We start from the raw sequence: 18,829 nt of genomic DNA, 5'->3' as shown, positions 1-18,829 counted from the left end.
CTATCTGACAGCTCTGTCAGAGTTTGTGTGCAGGCCCGATTTTGAGGCTTTTAAGTCATAGATACTGTAACAGCATATGTGCCAGCTTTGCTTAGCACCGTGAGTATGCATCTGGGTACCTCTGAGTTTGTTAGATGTGTGCTGTATGCTACATATATATTGATTTCTGCCAGGGAGACAGTAGACGTGGTAAAAGAGGGAGACATTTTTGTTGCACAGGGGTACAAGCCCAATTTGGAGATGAGAATGGAAGCCCCTGGTGTCCCACACATCATCATGACGTTATTTTCCTATCTGAGCAAATTTTAGCTTTTCCCTGAAATGTTCTAATTGAATTTACTTTTGGACAGAAGTATTTAAAGGAAACATAGACAAAATACCTTTTTTGAGTAACGGTAGTGCAAGGCTTCTGAAGGATGCTCTCTGTATTCTTCAAGGCAGATGTAAAATTCTTTATGCCTGCTTTCTGCTATTGTTGTTTATCTAGTTCAAGAGGTTGCTTTGTTTTGTTTTTCTGAATGTTTCAGACCAACCTTCAAACATGTTTCCTGTTGTGTTTTCCAGCAAGCTGAACATGGAAAAAGGGTTCAAAAGTGCACCCTTTATTAACAATTACAAGTGCGTGCTGTTCAGGGAACGCGTATTGTTTTCTGTCAGGGAAATCTTAGAAGCCTTGAAGTGGAGAGAGCAAGTAGACAAACAAGGGGGAAGGCAGTTGCCAATAGGAGATACATCAAAGGAATAAACAGCTTTGGGAGCTTGTTGACTTAGGGTCAAGATTTGCAAAACCAGCACATTAATAATGGACCTAGTCAGTAAGTATTGAAATGAATGTCTTCAGCTGCTGTTCCCAAGTTGCGTATACCTGCTGGGGCTTTACAGCTCTCAGCCACTGTACAAGTAAATAAGGTGGCTCTTCCTCACTGACTGCTGCCAGCTGGGAAAAGGCCTGCCTTTACCCAGTGTTCCTGCCAATAAAGCATTCCCCCAGCAAACCCACAAAGAGCAGACTTGATTCCAGTCTGTAACTTCTCAAAGACTTCCCATCTTGCCAGATAATAAGCCTGTTGCCTGTCTGTGGAATGAGAAGCAAGCTCTCAGTTTCTTCTACTGAATCTTTTTTTTTTTATTGATAAAAATGGTTGGTGGCCTAGGAGTTGAAACAATGATCTCCATATTCCCAAAGCTGTGCTCACTCTAACATCCTCTCTCTGGCCCAATCAAGTGGGCTGGACTGACTTCAGCAGGAGGGATGAAGCACCTTTCTTAGTATTTAGGCAATTCCTCCAGGGAGGTTTGGATGCCCCTGGGCATGAGGAGGGGTTTTGAGGGTTTATGCAAATGCTTACAGTAGCAGCAAGATAGTATTTAGGCACTTGCATCCTTTTATGGCTCTGGTTTTTCATTTGAGAGTCTCAATTTCCAGTGCCTTTCACAAATACATTGGTTTTCTCTACTTAAAATGCTGAAATTGCCCCTGAAACTCCAGATTGAACGGTTTGAGAGGAATTGGTTGGGGCTTTCCGGGTCTGCAGGGAAGTTTGGGAGAATACTGGGGGTCGTGGATAATCCCATCTAATTAAAAAAATCCTGCTAAAATGCATTAGTTTTGCAATAAATTTGCTTTCAAATTTTAATGCCTTACTAAGGTGAGTTCTGAAACATAATGTGAAGTATATCAATGTTGTTAACCTTACAAATGCAAGCAGTCAAGTTTGTGTAGCTATCAGAGCTGGACTGCATTTAAGGAAGGTGTAGGCAACAAGGCATGTTTTTCGGACTTACAGTCTGGGTTAAGTCCTAAGGCCACCCAGTGCTCTTCCAGTGGTACTTAAGTCACTATGGGTATGTTGTTGTATAGGTTTTTTTCATCTTTTTTTCAGTGAATAGATCCATATGTCTTCTATGTTACTCAAACAGATCCCTACATACTGAGTAACAACCTCCTGAAAATAGGTTTGCCTTCACCGATGCCTTGCAGGTAGCCTGAGTTCCTCCTGGACCTACGGACCACAGCCTGAAATCTACTTTATGTTGCAGGAAGGTGAAAAGAAGCAGAGTTACCTACCAGCCACCAGCTTTCTTCTTCACTCACAAATTCTTTGATTCCGGGTACCAAGATGTTTTCCTTCTCTGACACTTGGTGTCATCATTTTCTGGCAGATAGCAGTGGAGGAAAAAGGGATTTCTAAATACTAGCTATGATACTTGACAAGTAAATTCATAGTACTTGAAGACGGGGCAGGAAGCACAGCTGCTGTGAACAATTTAGTCTGTGCGCATTTGCATAATGCCAGATTGCTTCATCACATCTGCCTGCTCCTGCAAGGCTGAGCTGGCACCTAATGTTCTGATATCAGAGCAGTTCTTACCGTCCGGTAAAATTTGTCAGCAAAGACCCCCATCACCATCTGATGCAAGTGGGAGTTCTGCTGTGTCCTCGTTGACCAAATTTTAGCATAGCCTGAAGCAAAATTGTTCCATTACCCAGATGCACACAAGTATGTGATAAAGAAAGCAAGTAATTTTCATGTGATGACACCTAAATTTACGCCCTGCTTTCAGCAGTTATTCAAACCTTTGCAGACAGGAGCCTCGGGAAGAGCGGAGAGGAAGGTGGAGCTGTGGTTAACTCTTGGGGGCCCAGTCAGTTCTTTGGCTTTGCTCTGCATTGGGACCTGGTGGGAAAGTGTTACTTGGGAGTGATCACGCTGACCACAAAAGCTGGAGAGAGAGTACTGGATGGTAGCTAACCAGAAATCTCCAGTTTCATAGAAATCCAAGTTTTGTTTTGCTTTTCGATCTATTGTGTTGAAGAAGGACATCTGGAGTTCCATGTTAAAAAAGGAAATGAGCTTCCTAAATAGTCTGACACTTGCTACAGTTCATCTGTGTCCTATGTCAGCTGGCTTTGTTAGGTGTCTGTTTCGCAGGCTGTGTACTAGAGAAGCCAGCGGAGCAACTGGGTCCTGCCTAGCAGATCTGAACTTGGCATGCCAAATGTGCTGCGTGTGGGAAGAGTCCTGAGAAACTGAACGACGGCACTCAGTGGTCCTGCAGTGTCTTGTTAGGGTGGAGGACTGAGAACTGCACAAGATTCATCTGGAGGATGGTGGTCCTTTTGGGAAGGCAAGCAAGGCCTGATGATGTTTACAGCTCACACATCTTTTGCTGGGTCAGTTTATTCCATTCATGGGACTGGAATAAAAGTATAAGAGCAAACCCACTCATTTGCTGGTATGAGCTTGCTCTTTGCAGGGGGGTTTGGTGGTACGGTTGTGGCAGCAAATCCTCTGTAGTGCAGGCAGTTCTTTAGTGGAGAAGAGAAGGTCAACTAAAGCTGCTCACTCCCCACTTTCTTCAAAGGTCTTGATAAAGTCTTCTGGTAATCATGCATCAACTTTGTAAATGTGACTGATGCACATTTATGCCAGTTTACTTTTCCTGAGGTAACTAAGGCAGTGACCTGTGCAGTTTTTGAGCAGACCTTTCATTTAAACTCTATTTATATCTGATATACACACATATTTTATATGCACACCTGTGTGTATGTATATAGATATGTATATATAAAATAGTTTTTGTTTCAAGGTGAGTTTGTTTAATACTGTCATGTGCTGGGGTGTCTCCAAAGCACTTTCTTCAAGACAAAGTAGAATAGGAATGGCTGACAGGATGCAGAAAGCCTGTACTTCGGGATTTCTTCGTTCCTAAGTCCTTTTCAGGTTGCTGGGTTAGTGTAACAGATAGATACAGGCATCTGCAGATGTACTCTGTTCTGGAGAGCTGGGTGCCCAGCTCTCATCCTGAGGTCTCTTGGTGGGGCTGGGGAAACCTGCCAAGGCTCGGTGCCCCCTGCCTTGAGTGGTTCCCTGAATTCCCAGAACAGTGCTCTCGTGAGTAAAACACTCTTCATGTATCCAGTGGGAAGCTGGCTCCAGCCTGTTTACATATTTTAGCTGACGTGACATGTGGCTAAAAACAGATAACACAGGAAAACATCATCTTGATTGCTGGACTGTAGCCATTTTTTTTGGTCTCCTTTTGGCCCCATAAATCTCATATTTTTGACAACAGTCCCACTCCGACAGGAAACTTGCTGACTGAGAGGCTCTCCTGGGAGATGGGCAGTAGCATAACCTTGGGCAGGGGAAGGGCTGTTGACTTCCTAGGGATGGATACTGGCTAGAAGACTGCTGTTAACAACATGGGAACTGTCACCTCTTTCGCTGGCAGCCCTGTTACACAGAATAACTGAGCGGCCAGGGGCTCTACCTTCAGGAGATGATGCTGAGCTCAGAACCTCAGTGGAAGTGCTGATGTATGGGCAGTGTCTGGACACAAGTACTTCACCTTAAATAATTGCTTCCCTGCAAAATGGCTTTGTTTAATTACTCAAGTTGGTATTGATTTATTACATGATAAAACTGGTAGTACTTGGTAAATGAAGGTGCATAATACCGGGGCTATTTCTTAACCTGAGTAACTGTCACTGAATTTTGGATTATAAGCCGGCTTGCAAAATTCCGTTCCCAGTTAAAGTGGTTTTCTTTGAGATACGCTATGTCAGTAATTCCACTTTGCCATGTCACTGAGTCACTGCTGTGCAACCACACCACATTAACAGGAAGCACAGAAGTTTTGGTTCGCCTGACCTGACTAGTTGCAAGACATGGTTGGATATATGTAGGTCACTAGATAAAGTGACAGAGTCCCATAGTATGTGTGTGATTTTACACTCTGAATTTAAAAATGAGCCATCTGTTGGAAGGGTTAATAGCGGTGCCTTTGGTGGCATGAGGCTGCGTGCAGCAAGAATTCTCTTTTTTCCTGTCTGTGTAATGGCTCCTATCAACGTCTTATTAAAACTTTTGTTTGTGCTTTACCGATGTTGGCAGCAGTTGTCTGCAGAGGCAGGACCACTAGACTAACATCTATTGCACTTGCATTGGCACTGGTTTTTGGGTGGGTTTTTTTTGTTTGTTTTCATATTGATCACTGAATCCTCCTGGCACTGCAATGGAAGTTACGAAATCAGTGGTCCTGGGGTAGCAGTCATAACTGTAGCAGTTGTATAGTACGATCTCAGCATGTCTCTGGGTGGCTTCCTCTTGGATCTTCACTACGTGAATGTTTCTGAGGTGAGAATAAAGTTATTGAAACCAAGGATTTTTTTTGTCCCAGCATGTAATTTAAAATTGAGACCACAATGAATTATTAGTTCCCTTCCACTTAAGATTTTTTTATGATCTTTTATGACAGATAATTTTTTATGACAGGTTTGTGATGTTTATTATATATATCATCTTATACTTAGGAGACCCAGAAATTATGTAACAGAACCAAGTGAAGGTCAGAGACAAAGATGTTTGTTGAAGTACCAGACATACAAGCAAAAGTGTTACTGTCAGAGGAAATGTGTTACTCACTGTGTAACAAAAGTGTTACTGTCAGGGAAGGTAGGTGAACTGCACATCTTCTGCAAAAAGCCTTGAGTCAGCAGTGTCTGTACTGAGATCTGACGCAAGAGTCTTTTCCAAAGTCAACTAATACTCCCAGGCTAAGCAATTTTAATACTTCTCCTTCTTCTGCTAAAAGATTCAGTGTCTTACACAGCATTAAACCTATCGTGAAAAAAAGCAAAAATGTAATGGTCAAATGCTGTATGTCCTCTCCCAATCTCTGTGTTGATATAATTTCCTCCATAGAAAATTAATCCCTTCTGCCATTCCTAATGATCGTGCCCAGAAGACACTTACCTGTGTACTAGAATGTTTCCATAATGAATGGCTGAATTACAGAAAAGCTTATGTTCCGGTTTTGTAAAGAATCAATTTCCTTTGCTAGCATTTTCATTGCTGGGCAGAAAGCTGACTCTGGAGCTTGAGCTGAACTGAAACATTTTTAAAGTCTGCTTTCATCTTTTTAGGCTTGAAAGCCTAGGCAAAAGCAGAGAAGAACTGAGGTAAAACGCAATGGACTAGCTCACAAATGAGCTGAAGCAAAATGGGGATGAGTGTGACCTGAAAGTTAAGGACGTTTCCATATGGATTGCATGTTTTAGGCATTATGTGACCTGTGGTCCATTCATACAGATGTTTAAGGGAGGAGAATTTAATTGCCAGGTAAAAGATCCAAGACAATACACAAGCTCACTTTTCGATATGCCTACTCTTGACAATGCTTCTAGCCTGGTGTCCACTCCTGCGGATATTTCTAGTAATGCAATATAATCCAAGCTGATCGGAAATGTACTAAAGAAAATTCCTGTGTGCCAGCACGCTGCTGCTGATACGGAACAGCTGAACATCAAAATACAGTATTGGTTATTCACCTGTGGCCTCATTCAAAGTAAGAAGGAAGTGTCTGTGGCTTTTGAGGCAGATGTGATGTAGAGTTCCAGTCCTCCTCAAAAAATCCTCTGCCTTCAATATGGGTCAAAAGTCATTGTCGAGAATATTCAACCACTATGGTTTCTTAATGAATTAGGGAAACCCCGTGTAATTACACTGTAAAAGTTTATCGGCAAGGTCAGTGATATGATAGACGTTTAACTCGTGGGACAGCATCGGGAAGAAAATACGATCTGTGAACAATTTCAAAATTAATTATACTTAAAAAACAATGCAGAGGATACTTTATAGAAGGTCAGAGGTCTTTGGTAGCTTTTAATTAAAATTAAAGCATAGCAGGTATGTTTTCTTGTAAGATTTTAGTATTTTAAGTACTGCTACTAGCCTTAAACATTAAAAATAACATTAAACCTAGAAAAAGCCATAAAATTAAAAAGGGAAAACTTTTTTACCTCAGTCTTCTACCACTCCCGCCCCCCACCCATCCCCCCGCTACCTGAGCTTGGAGAGGTCTTTTTGGGGGTTCATTTTTGTTTGTTTGTTTTCAAGAGCATATTGTTTTGTAAAGAAAAGTTTGGTACTATCATGTATCGTAAGACATCAGTAGTTCAGGCTCAAAGAGAAATTACAAAATTACAAAATTACCAGTTCCCGTTGCACGTGCTAGATGTTAACATGGGAAAGTAATAGTGAGAAAGGCTGCTTTTTCAGGACATGTTCTTCAGACATGCTTTTTCTACTTTATTCTTTCTCCCTAGAGTAAGACCACCGGTGATGGTTTCAGCCAGGGTACCACATTTTAAATTTAATGCAGCTTTCCTAACACTGATCTCTTCTGCCAACTCTACAGTTCAGAGCAGCCTGTCTGAGGAGAGGTGTCTAAGTAAGCACTTCCCCGAGGTTCACCTTCAGTGCTTGTTTTTCAGAAGTTTATAGTATCTTCATCTCAAAGAAGAAAAGAATTTCATCTTCAACTGTAGCAGAAAACCTCGGGATTCCTACCTCCCTCTCTAGACTTCAGCTGGGAACTGGAGTGGGATCTAGCGGTAGCACAGGTTTTTAGTCCCATCTTTCTATAGGATGCAATGCTGGATGTGTATCTCCCATCCAGGGCGTGGTGAGCTGGTCAAAAGAAGTGCTAACAGTGATAGCTGGTCACATCCTTGTTCAATGCAATCTTGTAACAGAAATAGCAGACCCTGGGAACGGGAGGCGTATCTCCACCTCCAAAGAAATTCTCTTGACACGCTATAATAATGCAGCCACGGCTGTGATGTCACTTACTCAGTGGTACATTCAGGACCAGCAGTCATCTGGTGGAAGGTGGTTGGGAAGAGGGCAGGAGTAGACTGGTGAGCACGGGAACCACACAATCTGCTAAAATTAGTTTCCAGAAAGATTTTAAATGTTCATTTTTGGCCTGGACCATACTCACAGCAAGCTAGAGGGATGGAATATGAGTTACAACTCGTAATATGTAAAATGTTACAACTCACAATTGCGAACAAAAGGTTAAGTAATGCGAAGGCTTTAGGAATGCAATCAAAAAGGATTTTGTGAAATACAACTTAATGAACTTACAACATGCATTTCAGCATTTCAGTGTTTGGAAAATGAAGGTGAATACTAGAGGCAGGGAGTAAACTGAACGATTGAACAAAGCTTTTTTAAAGCCTTAGAAGGAGGACATCATGGCACAGCCAAAAAGTAGTATGACTGAGAGAGGTGACTAACAGTATAGATGGGGGAAAGAGAGCCTTATCAAGTCTAACAACGTTTTCTTTGAAAATAGGTATTTCCCAGTGTATGGTTTCCAATACTAGAGAAGGCAGACAGAAGGGATGCTGTGATGACTGCATAAAAGAGGGCAAAAGAGAGATTCAACATCTAATTCCTCATTCCTCTGCCTGATGTTGCATAAATGTCCATCAGGCGGTCTGTGCAGCTTGGGAGCAGGGGGGCTCTTCGCAGCGGTTTGAACAGGTGAGAGTGGCATAGCACTTACCTTGGTCATGAACCCTTTCCATGGGATTGGAGCCGCAAGAAGAGGTCAGGCAAGCTGGATCCATGTCTGACAAGAGTAAGTGACCAAAGGGGTGGAGAGGTGGGATCTGCCAGAAGGGCAGAAAGACGGGGGATCTGGACCAGGTAGGGTCTGGATGCCTATTCACAGCTTTTGTTCTGGGTTTGGGACTTAACTTCTGCTGGATGAGCTGGTGGTGAAGTGCAAGAAACCTCAGTTAGAAGCAAACTTTGGTTATCAGACTGTGTTTAGCACCTAGAGAGGAGTTCACAGAAAGGCACTTTGGGGGAGGCCAATCCTTTGAAACAGCCTCTCTGAATTTCTCTCGGTTTGGTCTTCAGTGTCTGTCTTTTGGCTAAGTATAAATCAGCCTCCCATCTTCTCATTATCCTGCTCCCCACTGGCCCTATTAGCCCGGCAAATGAAAAATTTGTGGAAAAGGGTTTATAAACATGTTCTTGAATAGCTTTGTGGTACATTTGGGGTGTGAACTAGGTTGCTGATGTCCTGAGCCCAGACTTGCTTTCTGCTGTCTGTTGCAGTCAGGGTGCTGTTGGAGAATGGGCATGGGAGTGGGTACCTGAGAGAGACGTGGAAAGGGACATGTTGATGATGGCTCCAGGACAAGGGGGTGCAGCTTCAAGGGCACAGAGCTGTGCAGACCTGGTGGGGCAGATATCTGAGGGCAACTGAGGCAGGACTGAGGCATGAAGAGATGAATCTGTGCTGTGGATGCATCAGAGGAGGCTAAAGTGTAAAGCTGGTGGCTTTAACTGCTTCCTTTCAGGTGTAAGCACAAGAGCTGGGCGTTTCAGCTGACTGAAAGGGGTAAGGCTGATCTTGGCTCTTGCACCAAGGACCTCAATGAGAAGGGGTGAAGCCCAGCCCCAGGGATGCCCCTGTTCACTCTCAGAGGCAGAGCTGGAGGCTTGGTTTTCCAGGTCTGATTTCTCACATTTGTCACCTGTGTGCCTTGTGGGTGTCAGACAGCCAGGAGTTTGCATTTCTACTGGTTTTGTGTCCTCATGTATTACTGTCGACAGCTGGGCTGCAAATGACTCTTTGAAGAGAGCACAGCTTCCCTTTAGCGCCCTGCATAATCTTGCAGACTGAAGGTGCAGCACTGCCTTTATGTTAGTAGAACAGGGTTGACAAGATGGAAATCCCTTGGATATGTAAGTGCATGACCACAGCTCTGGTCATTACACCTGGTTACAGCCTGGAATATGGATAATTTTTTGGAAAATGGGAATTTGGAGATCAGGGATGTGATAAATGCAGTGTTGGTCCTACACACTTTCTGATCTCTCAGAAAGGGCAGTGATGGGCAGGTGGGCGGTGACTCCAGTGAGCCATTGTGTAGGAAAGGGTATTTGCATCGCAGGAACCATAGGCTGTCAGTGCTTCAAGTCTGGTGCAGTCTCTGACCACTTGTGCATACCAGTCAGCAGCAGCAGTGCACCAGTCTACTACCACAGAAAATGAACAAAAATTTATGTAAGTAGTATTATCTGCCATCAAATTGCCAATCCAATTAGTGTGTTACAATCAGGACAGGAGACACAAACCCATAAACTTCTTGAACATTTTTATGCAAAAAGAATTCAGGATTCCTGCCCCAGTAAAAGCCCCTGCTTTTGCCTCGTATTAAAATCTGGTTTATTTTATAAGAAACTAAAGATTATAATGGCCTTGAAGTTGTAGTTGTGGGTTTTGTAGTGGTTAAGTAGTTCTCAGAAGAGGATACTGGAAAGTAAGAGACTTGCTGATGTCATTTTTATTTTACCACCAGTACCCGAAAAAGAAAAAAAGCTGAGAAAGGTGTTGGTGGCCCTATATAAGGTGCATCTCACCTCCTGCAGAGCACATCAAGAATCACAGCAAAGGTAAGGTGTGCAGCCTTTGTGCTTTTCTCGCTGTGCCTTGCCCACTCCCTCTGATGCTAACGCTGCTCTCTCTCACCAGTGCTGAGTGCTGTACCTGCAACGTGCTGGGACGGACGATTTTGGGTTGGGGGCCATGGCATCCATGCAGACCTTGACCAAGAGCTTCTCAGGATGGGTTGTCTTCTGCTGCTGTTGCTGTCTTCCTCTTCTTCTCACCAGCCCACTGCCTCCAAAAAGGGCAGGGGTGGCTTCTACTGCCCATCATGCCTGCAGGCTCAGGAAGATCAACTTCCAGCAGCCCTACATCAGGAATCGCACCTACACCTTGGCTAAAATGGTACAGTAACCTGTGTGTCCTTCATGGTGGGATCTGAGGACCTCCTCCTTTGCCAGTACTCCGGCTTCTCACCTTCGGCATTCCTCTCTCTTTCTCATGCATTTCTCCATAAGTAAGGGAGAGCTCGGGTATGCGAAGTGTGTCTGTTGCTTTTGGGTTGCGTAGCTGGGGGAAGATGCTGCCTCTTATCCTGCTGCTCCCCTGGGGAAAGGCAGCCCCTGGCACAGCACAGTTCCTTCTCCCAGGTGGCTGCTACTAGACTGGGGCAATTGTGAAACATGAGGTTAAATTTCTGTGTTTGCCTGTCCATTTGGAGCTGGGCCTGTCCATGATTCCAGCTGTGGCCAGGCAGCTCCTCTGGCATCTTACGGTGCTCCGTTTGTGCAGGTTCCTTGGCTGCTCTCACCGTGGGTGTGTTGCCGCTGGTGGGCTCCATGGAGTGCTGCAGCACCTCCCAGCAGTGCTGCGGGCTGGCGTGAGGTCGGCCACCTGCGGCATCTGGTTGAGTCATCATAACCACTGTGACATATGACGTTTAAGAGGGGCACAGGAATTCAGACTGCTGCTTGTTTGTTTTCCAGTGATACTAACTTTGAGTCTCACCCAGTTAAGGGGAGAAACAGGAACTGTGTCCAAGCTTATCCACCTGTAGCAGGCTATCTGTGGTGTCCGTTCCCTCATTTCACCTGCACTATTACTGATGAAAAACTTAGGGTTTATTATTAATTTTTAGGTAAGGTTCCTACCCCCACCTGACATTTCCTTTTTTTCTTCTCAGGCTAGGGTCTCGGACCAGGACACGGACAACAGGCTCATTGGGCAGCAACTCTATGCTAACATCAAGGTAAGCCTTACACTGGGAGGCTGCTCTGTGCATCCTTCTGTAGCACTTGTTGATCTCTTGCCACGATTTAACATATTTAACATAATTTGCATACATAGGAAACCAACCGCTGCTATATGATGAAGACGATTACGGAGATTGTACTGAAAGATGTCCTCCTCACTGAGGCCAAGGACCAGTTCCCACACACTGAGGAGGTGGCACAGTTCTTAGCATCCCTGACCTCGGAGCTGAGCAAATGTGTGAGTAGTGTTGTGGTTCTTTCCCTCTGAGTTGTGGCTCTTGACACTGCTCCTGAATCTCAAAATGCTGCAAACAGCAGCAAAAGGCAGTGATATGAAAGGAAACCTCAGATCAAAGATATGGGACTCGAGACTGATAGAAAGGTGTGAAAAAGGAAAAAAAAAGCACATCGTTGCATACAGTTGCCAACGTAACGTCTGAATGTTCTTGTTTTTTAGGAATTCTCAGGACACAGAGAGCACATAGAAAAGAACTTGGAAGAAATGAAGAGCAAAATGAAACAGGTACATTTCCCCCCAACATTTAAAAAGAACAGTTCCTAACGCCAGTCATTTAGTTGGATTAAGGCTGACCTAATTATGAAACAAACTCTGGAAGTTACTTAGGAAGTGAAGCCTGCAGGGGTATTAAATAGGGGATTAGTGATGTTTCCACTTTCAGCACCCCTTTACTTCTGTTAACTCTCTGCACACCTTATGGAAATTTAAACCTGCAGAAGTCAGATTGCAGGTAGCTGTATATGCTAAACTAGAGCTGAACGAGCTAGTTTGTATCTTAGGGTATAATGAATCAAACAGAAGTACTTGAAAGAATGAGAGTGAGTTCTAATTTCAAGGGTTTTGACAGACCTGGTTTCAATTTTCTGAAAAATAACAAAGTGCTACAACTTACATTCTGCTCTTTTCTAGTTGGGAGAGAATGGAAAGACTAAAGCCATTGGAGAACTGGATTTGCTGTTTGACTACATAGAGAATGCCTGTACTGATGCCCCAAAGAAGGGAGGGAAAAAGATGAAAAACTGAAAGAATTTCAGATCCAGTTTGAAGACACGTCTCTAAGAAACTCTTGCTGTGACCTGAACTGATGTCCTATTGCAGACGCCCCCTGCCCTCCCCCCCCCTAGATGCAGTATATTTTTCACTTGTGCCAGAAGTAGCAAATTAAGTGGTCCCAGGCAGGACACATACTGCTGCTGCCTTTGAGAACGAAAACTCCAGGACAGTGTTTGCAGCTCCATTTCAACAGGGGACGTTAGTTATTTTCAAAGGCATGCTCCTGTCCTCCTCACCTCCATAGGCATAAGGCAATTGTTTCTGTATTTTATATGCTGAGCTTTGACACCTAGGAGCCAGCTTTGCTCCAGGTAGGCAGTGGTACTGAGCCAGGGTGTTTGGAGCCTTTTACGTGAAAATCTCTCTTGCCTATGTTGCCCCCTTCTGACCTTTACCTGAAAAGCTGGTATTTCAGACTAATTCAGAGAGAATTTTTGTCATTCATATTTATATGGTAACTTATTTTAAGGTAATAATTATACAGTAATTTTATTTATAGAGTTGATTGAAAAATATCCAAGGAAATATATTTATGAAGCTGTATCAGAGGCTTTTAAATGAACTATGAAATTAGAAAGAAAATGCTGTGTGATATTTATATGCAGATGGATTGTTTTATAAATGCTTACTCTTTAAGTTATTATAATAAATATTTTGGTCCTCAAATGTTGCCATTTACAGAGCTTTTCTCTTTTACTCAAATGCAAAGGGTCATCTATATATGTCAGCCACACGATATGCGTCATTTACATACTGTGCCTGTGGGGCTACTGGGCCAGTGGCTGTATTCTTATGTATTCTGGTATTTCTATATCCAGAAAGGCTGCAAGCTTGGTCTGGGACATGCTTCTTCACAATAAGGCTGCAATTTCAACTTGTCACAGGCCAGGGCTTAGCAGGGAACATGTGGGTCAACTTTTCTTGTGCGGGGTGGTGAGAAAAATAACATCACTCCTGAGAGTCATTGGTTTGGTTCATTGATTCTGCCTCAGTGTGCCCATAGACAAGATCCCATCCTGAACAGCTGCTGGTGAAAAGTCCCCCCTGGGTTAGATGAGATGGAGACAGTCAGGCAGCAGCTGCTACTGAAAACTCAGGGTGCTGCCTTCTTGCTGCCCCATAGGCATGCTGAGGACAAACGGTGTGGTGCTCTGCAGCATCAGGGATTTGAGAGTGCTTCAGAAAAGAAGTGCTTGGTGCCTACTCTTGACACAAGTTCCCAGACAGAGGAAAAAATCCAAGTCACTGAAGAACAGTTTATTCCATCATTACCAGTCCTTCAACAATGTCCCCTGGGCAAAGACAAAGGAGTTCCTCTAGTGCAGCCAGGGACACTGGTGGCTGGACCAAGGAAGGTTAAAGAGATGAAAAGCATACAAATAGTGAGAAAGCCAGAGGAAATATGTAATAGCAGATTCTCAGCAACTGGTGAAAACTTCTTCAGCAAGGCTTTACCATTTATTTATCAGGGCAACAGGCATCCTGTCTGGCTCTGAAAAAGCACTGCAAACATCCTCAAATAAAGGACTCAGGGCGACACTGCAGGTGAGGAGAGTGAATTTTGTAAACACAGAGTATATGGAACATACAAATGCAAAAATTCTTGCTAAAAGGTTATCTAGAAGTCACCCCGTGAATAGATACTGTAATATAAGAAAAATATTGGCAGGAAATCTACCTTGACCTGCCTTGGCATCTTCATAAATTAAATTGAAAGAGAAATTAGTTAGACCAAAAATAGTCTCAACATGTCTTACATCAGATATTGAAGTTAGATGGCATTGAAGTGAAATTAAACTATCCTGTCTCGTTCCTGAACCAGACAGTTTTTGAGACAAAAGCATCCACCCATACCTAATGTGAACAAGCTTTCTGTGAATTGAAGTTATAACACTTCCTTGTGGGAACCCACATAGTAGACTGGTGTATGATCCATCTGGGTCATGGGTGCCTGTTACCTGTCACACTAGATGCAATCAACATAGTTTACTTCACACTTTCATTTGCATCTCACAACATATGAATTACATACCTGTTCACAGTCCAGGCAGAAATGACCCAACAGTGACAGACAGCATTCATAGGGATGATGTTGTCAAGAGCTGTTAGCCAACATCATTTCTCTTATCATTTGATAATTTCTCTTATCATTGTGACAGCTGACAGCAAAGGAGGAAGGTAAGCACCAAACGGGGAGTTCATCTCACTGACCTTTGACAGACACTGCCTATCCCTAGGCAACACCCGGTTCCCTTTACAGTCGGTGGAGGGAAATAGGAATTATCCAGGTGTCATTCATCTCATCTGCATTAGAGGTTTATAAAGATTTGGACGGAATAACGAGACTTTGCTGTAAAAGTACATGTTTTCTTCCTTGATTTTAAAGAGTCTAGACTGTGAACCACACATGCTGTCCATCGTTGAGCTCATCTTTCACAAATGGATAATTAACTTATTTCCTTCTTCTACTTCCTTTAGGGCTCTTCCACCTTGTCCTTGTTGAGCTGTCCTACTCAGAAATGGCAAATCTATCTCTCAAGCTTTCCACACTGGGGCTAAACCCAGATGAAAACTCATTTGTCTGCAAAAGTGTAAACATGTCAACTATTTATTAACTTCTCCAACCCTGAAAACCACTAGCTAGAAGACTCTATCATGGGAACTTCATGATAGAGCCCTGGAAATGCCACACAGCAAAATTTTGCAGAATTTCCACCATAGGTTTTCTTGCAGGGCACATGTGACTTGTGGGTGTGTGAAGGATGGCAGGTGATGGTCAATTGTGAACAGACAAAGGAAGTAGAAGTCGGAGGAGATTTCCCTTACAGCCAGGGGAAATGTCTGGGACAAACAATTACTGACCAAAAGAAAATAAAGATGTAGTTCCTGTCAGGCAAGCTGATTTTCAATTCAGTCAATAGTTATAGCTCAAACAAGGAAAATCATGCTGAAATGTTTTGTTCTGACATTTTCTAAATAAAATTATTTCAGCTTTACACTTCAAAATAGTGTTTTGGTTTAGAATTCTATGTACATTTTCTTTCAAAGTTTGAAAAGAGATTTGAAAGCAAAATGAGCTGTTTCGTTTTGAGTTGGACAAGTGCTTTGGGTTGACCCCAAAATGAATTTTTTTGGTTTAATTTTTCAGTTGGGTCACCAAAGAGAAACTCTGTTGTTCACAAAATTCTAATTTCCGTTGCCCTATTTTCCTTTTCTCACACCACCTCCAAGTCATGGACTATTTGTAATTCCCAGAAGTCCTTGACCTATTGCTGTTAGGGAAGGCACCTGCCTCACATCCTTCATCGAGGACACCTCCATTGCAGAGCCTGGAGAACCTCTTCCAGAACAAAAACTGACAGAGCCACCTACTGCTAAACTTGCATTTCGTTGGCTCTTCCTCTCCTTTGCTTACATTAGGTGACAAGAACAGGCATTTTTTTTCCTGCATAGATAATTATAAAACATTTAAACTACCTCTGAAACTTCATATTTTGAAGATAAAGGAACCCAAAGCATGAATAGAAGTTTCCACATCCTGCTGAGTAAGTACTGGTGACAGTTTAAGAAACTTCTCTTAAATACATTGCATGGAGAGTTACTCAGTTACGAGATTTACATATTTAATGCCCGAATATATACTCCTTAAGTGACCTAGAATAATAGAAGGTTGATATTTCCAATTTGCTGCTGGAAGTGTATCCTAGACAATACAAAAAGAACTGAAGCTATCCTGATGGTAAGCCAGAGGCATGGGATTAAGTCAGTCTGTGTTTTGAAGCACAATTAGCTAAACAATTAGCTGCTTTGAAGAAGGTATGGGCTGCAACTGAACAACAGCAAATGCCTGATAACCTTTTCAGTCACAGCCGTCATCAGTACTGGATGGATGTTTGTAAAATTGGTGTAACCTGGAGCAGAACTGGCCTGCTGATGCAAAGCAGGACTGGCAGAGGCATTACAGTCCATTTCAGGCTTATGAATGATGCTGCCAGAGAGAAGGTAATGACCGTGGAAAGAAGGAAAACACACAATGCAGTTCCATGGGACCCAGGGTATTTTTGCCAGGCTACTACCCAATCCGATGTTACATAAAATAACATATTTAGGATGGAAAGTAATGCAGCCTCTCAGGGGATCCAGACCAGGATGCTGTGCCTTTCAAGAATTTGTTAGGAAGTTTTATTTGTGAGGTAAATTACAAAACACAAACTATGCTAAAGCTGATGACATTTCTGGAGCTACTCATGCTTCTTAACATATTTCCATTTGTAACACCTTTTTCTTGGTTAACATGCAGCTGCAGACCTTATCAGATGAACTGTATGAATACCATCGCTAGCAAAAGTGTTAAACAACAATGCAAGTGAAAAAATTTCTTCTGAAGTCCAGGAAATCACTCTTTCTGTTTAACTTTTAAATTCCAAATCCCTGGCCAAATTCACAGATACCATTTGCTATAATTTAATGTGGAATTCACTGATGTATGGTTTAGAAAAGAAGATATTCCTACATCTTTCCTCCTTTAAAGGGAGAAAAAAATAATTTTGAGGAGAACTGTCTGTTTATCTTCAGCAACTTAACTCATGAAACCCAACTGTAAGCATTTTTTGAGTATGAAGGATTAAGGCACAGCATTACATAATCCCAAGATCAGCCCATTTTTCTTCCCTAGGACTGATAAAGAGAAAGGACAAATCTTCTAAACGAGAAACATCTTCTGTTTTGCTCAGGGCAACATGAATCAAAATATTTTGAAAAACACAGACTGAAAATCGTGCCTTTGACTAACTGACTTGAAACCATTGTATGGTTGTTTCTGCAAGAACCACTAAGGTTCTTCAATGGAAACTGTAGCCCTAGTTTCAAGCGATGGCATTCAAAATGATACGGTTTTCCAAAAACTACAAAGTTGCACTGATTTTAAGTCTATTTTGCCTGATAGTTTTCCAAAAGTGGGTTGCTCCTGGTGCCTGCAGCACATGTAAGGAGTGGAGATGATGTTCATTATGCTGTGAAAGGGATAGGGGAAATCAGGTATCTGTGGTAAAGCCTAAAAGCTGTGCAGTCGTGAAGACTGACTTTCTGATTTGTCTTTTGCATTAGGCCTTGAGAGGTAAGAGCTCCGCAATGGTTTAGCCCATCATGTTTCTCGTCCTGCTCTGCAGAAGGCAGAAATAATACTCCTACTGACTTCAAAGCATGTAAGACCAGGCTTGTAGTTCGTGAGTGTATCAAGTTAATTATGTTACAAAGAAAAGATGAAAAATTTCAACACAGGTGTTAAGGTGGAAGTGATGAATTGGACTGCTCCGATAAAAGGCTTATTCCAGAAAGTCCAATATATTGACACTTACTTGGGAAGCAGAAGTTCCAAAATAAACATTGGACAATGCTTATCATTGCATTAACTTTGTTGTTGTTGTTGTTGTTGTTTTAAAACTATCCAGGCTTTGCCTTAGGTTAATACTTCTTATCAAACATGTCTCTAAAATTTAAAATTTCTGGTTTGAACAACCTTTCTCCTTTAGCAGTTTATAATGTGACTCCTACCAGTCTTGAATAGAAGAAAATTCAGATTCTGTCTTTTTTCTTTTTATATTTTATAAAAAAAAAAAAAAAAGGATAACAGAAATTTTAGGTAGGTAATCCCAGAGTCAGGGGTTATAAACTCTGATGCTCTTTTTCACTCTGCTAACTCAAAAATGGAGAATACTTTTTTGTCAAGCACAGCATTTGGCAAACAATATGATTGTTTTGTAGGCATTAACATGTCAACTTCAACATGGTGATCATTGCTCCTGTATGTAACAGATTCCATTAAGTTTATGAAAGCATCTTGTTTTGAAGGAACACGTGTGTACCAGAAAATGCAAGACGATTACTTGCACATGAAATGTCTGGTTTAACATGACACATGAGGTCAAAGCCTCCAAAACAGGGAGCTGCTCAGCCTTAGCATTGTGCTCTCATTTTTAATCTGCCAGAGATTCAGTTGTTACATGACAAGGACTTCTGGGCAGTGACTGGGAGAGCAAAACAAATCAGTGACCAACTCTGATGCTGTGAATTGGTAAACCACCACAATTTTCCCTCATTTTGATAACAGCCTTGTATGAGTCGTCTGCCCTAGCTTTGGTGCCAGAAAGCGAGCCAGCAGACTCTGAGGTGCTCCCACAGGCACCTGCAGAGCCCACCTCTGGCTCCATCAGCAGCAAGGGTGTTAGGCATGTGAGGGGAGGTGTCCTCTGAGCCCTGGTCCTCTCCGTCAGACTAAGACATCCAACCTCCAGTGGTCTATGGTTGGGTG

General features: G+C 42.6%; 1 protein-coding gene across 3 annotated transcripts; it reads left to right on the top strand.

Moving 5' to 3' along the window:
* Positions 1 to 1,921: 1,921 nt before the first annotated feature.
* Positions 1,922 to 13,185, top strand: IL22 (interleukin 22). 3 transcript variants are annotated; one of them, XM_080392218.1, is made up of 6 exons: positions 1,922 to 8,336; positions 10,169 to 10,599; positions 11,378 to 11,443; positions 11,542 to 11,685; positions 11,905 to 11,970; positions 12,376 to 13,185. In XM_080392218.1, the coding sequence occupies exons 2-6, from the start codon at positions 10,396 to 10,398 to the stop codon at positions 12,487 to 12,489; spliced, it is 594 nt and encodes a 197-aa protein (XP_080248344.1). In that variant the 5' UTR covers positions 1,922 to 8,336; positions 10,169 to 10,395; the 3' UTR covers positions 12,490 to 13,185. The 3 variants fall into 3 exon arrangements, with proteins under 3 accessions (XP_080248344.1, XP_080248342.1, XP_080248343.1); XM_080392216.1 differs by having other exon boundaries at positions 1,922 to 10,262; positions 10,342 to 10,599; XM_080392217.1 differs by having other exon boundaries at positions 1,922 to 10,599.
* Positions 13,186 to 18,829: the final 5,644 nt, after the last annotated feature.

Source organism: Falco punctatus (genome assembly GCF_963210335.1).
Source record: "Falco punctatus genome assembly, chromosome: 6".
Classification (NCBI taxonomy): domain Eukaryota; kingdom Metazoa; phylum Chordata; class Aves; order Falconiformes; family Falconidae; genus Falco; species Falco punctatus.
Note: the sequence above shows the minus strand (reverse complement) of the source record. Positions and strands in the feature narration are given on the sequence as shown.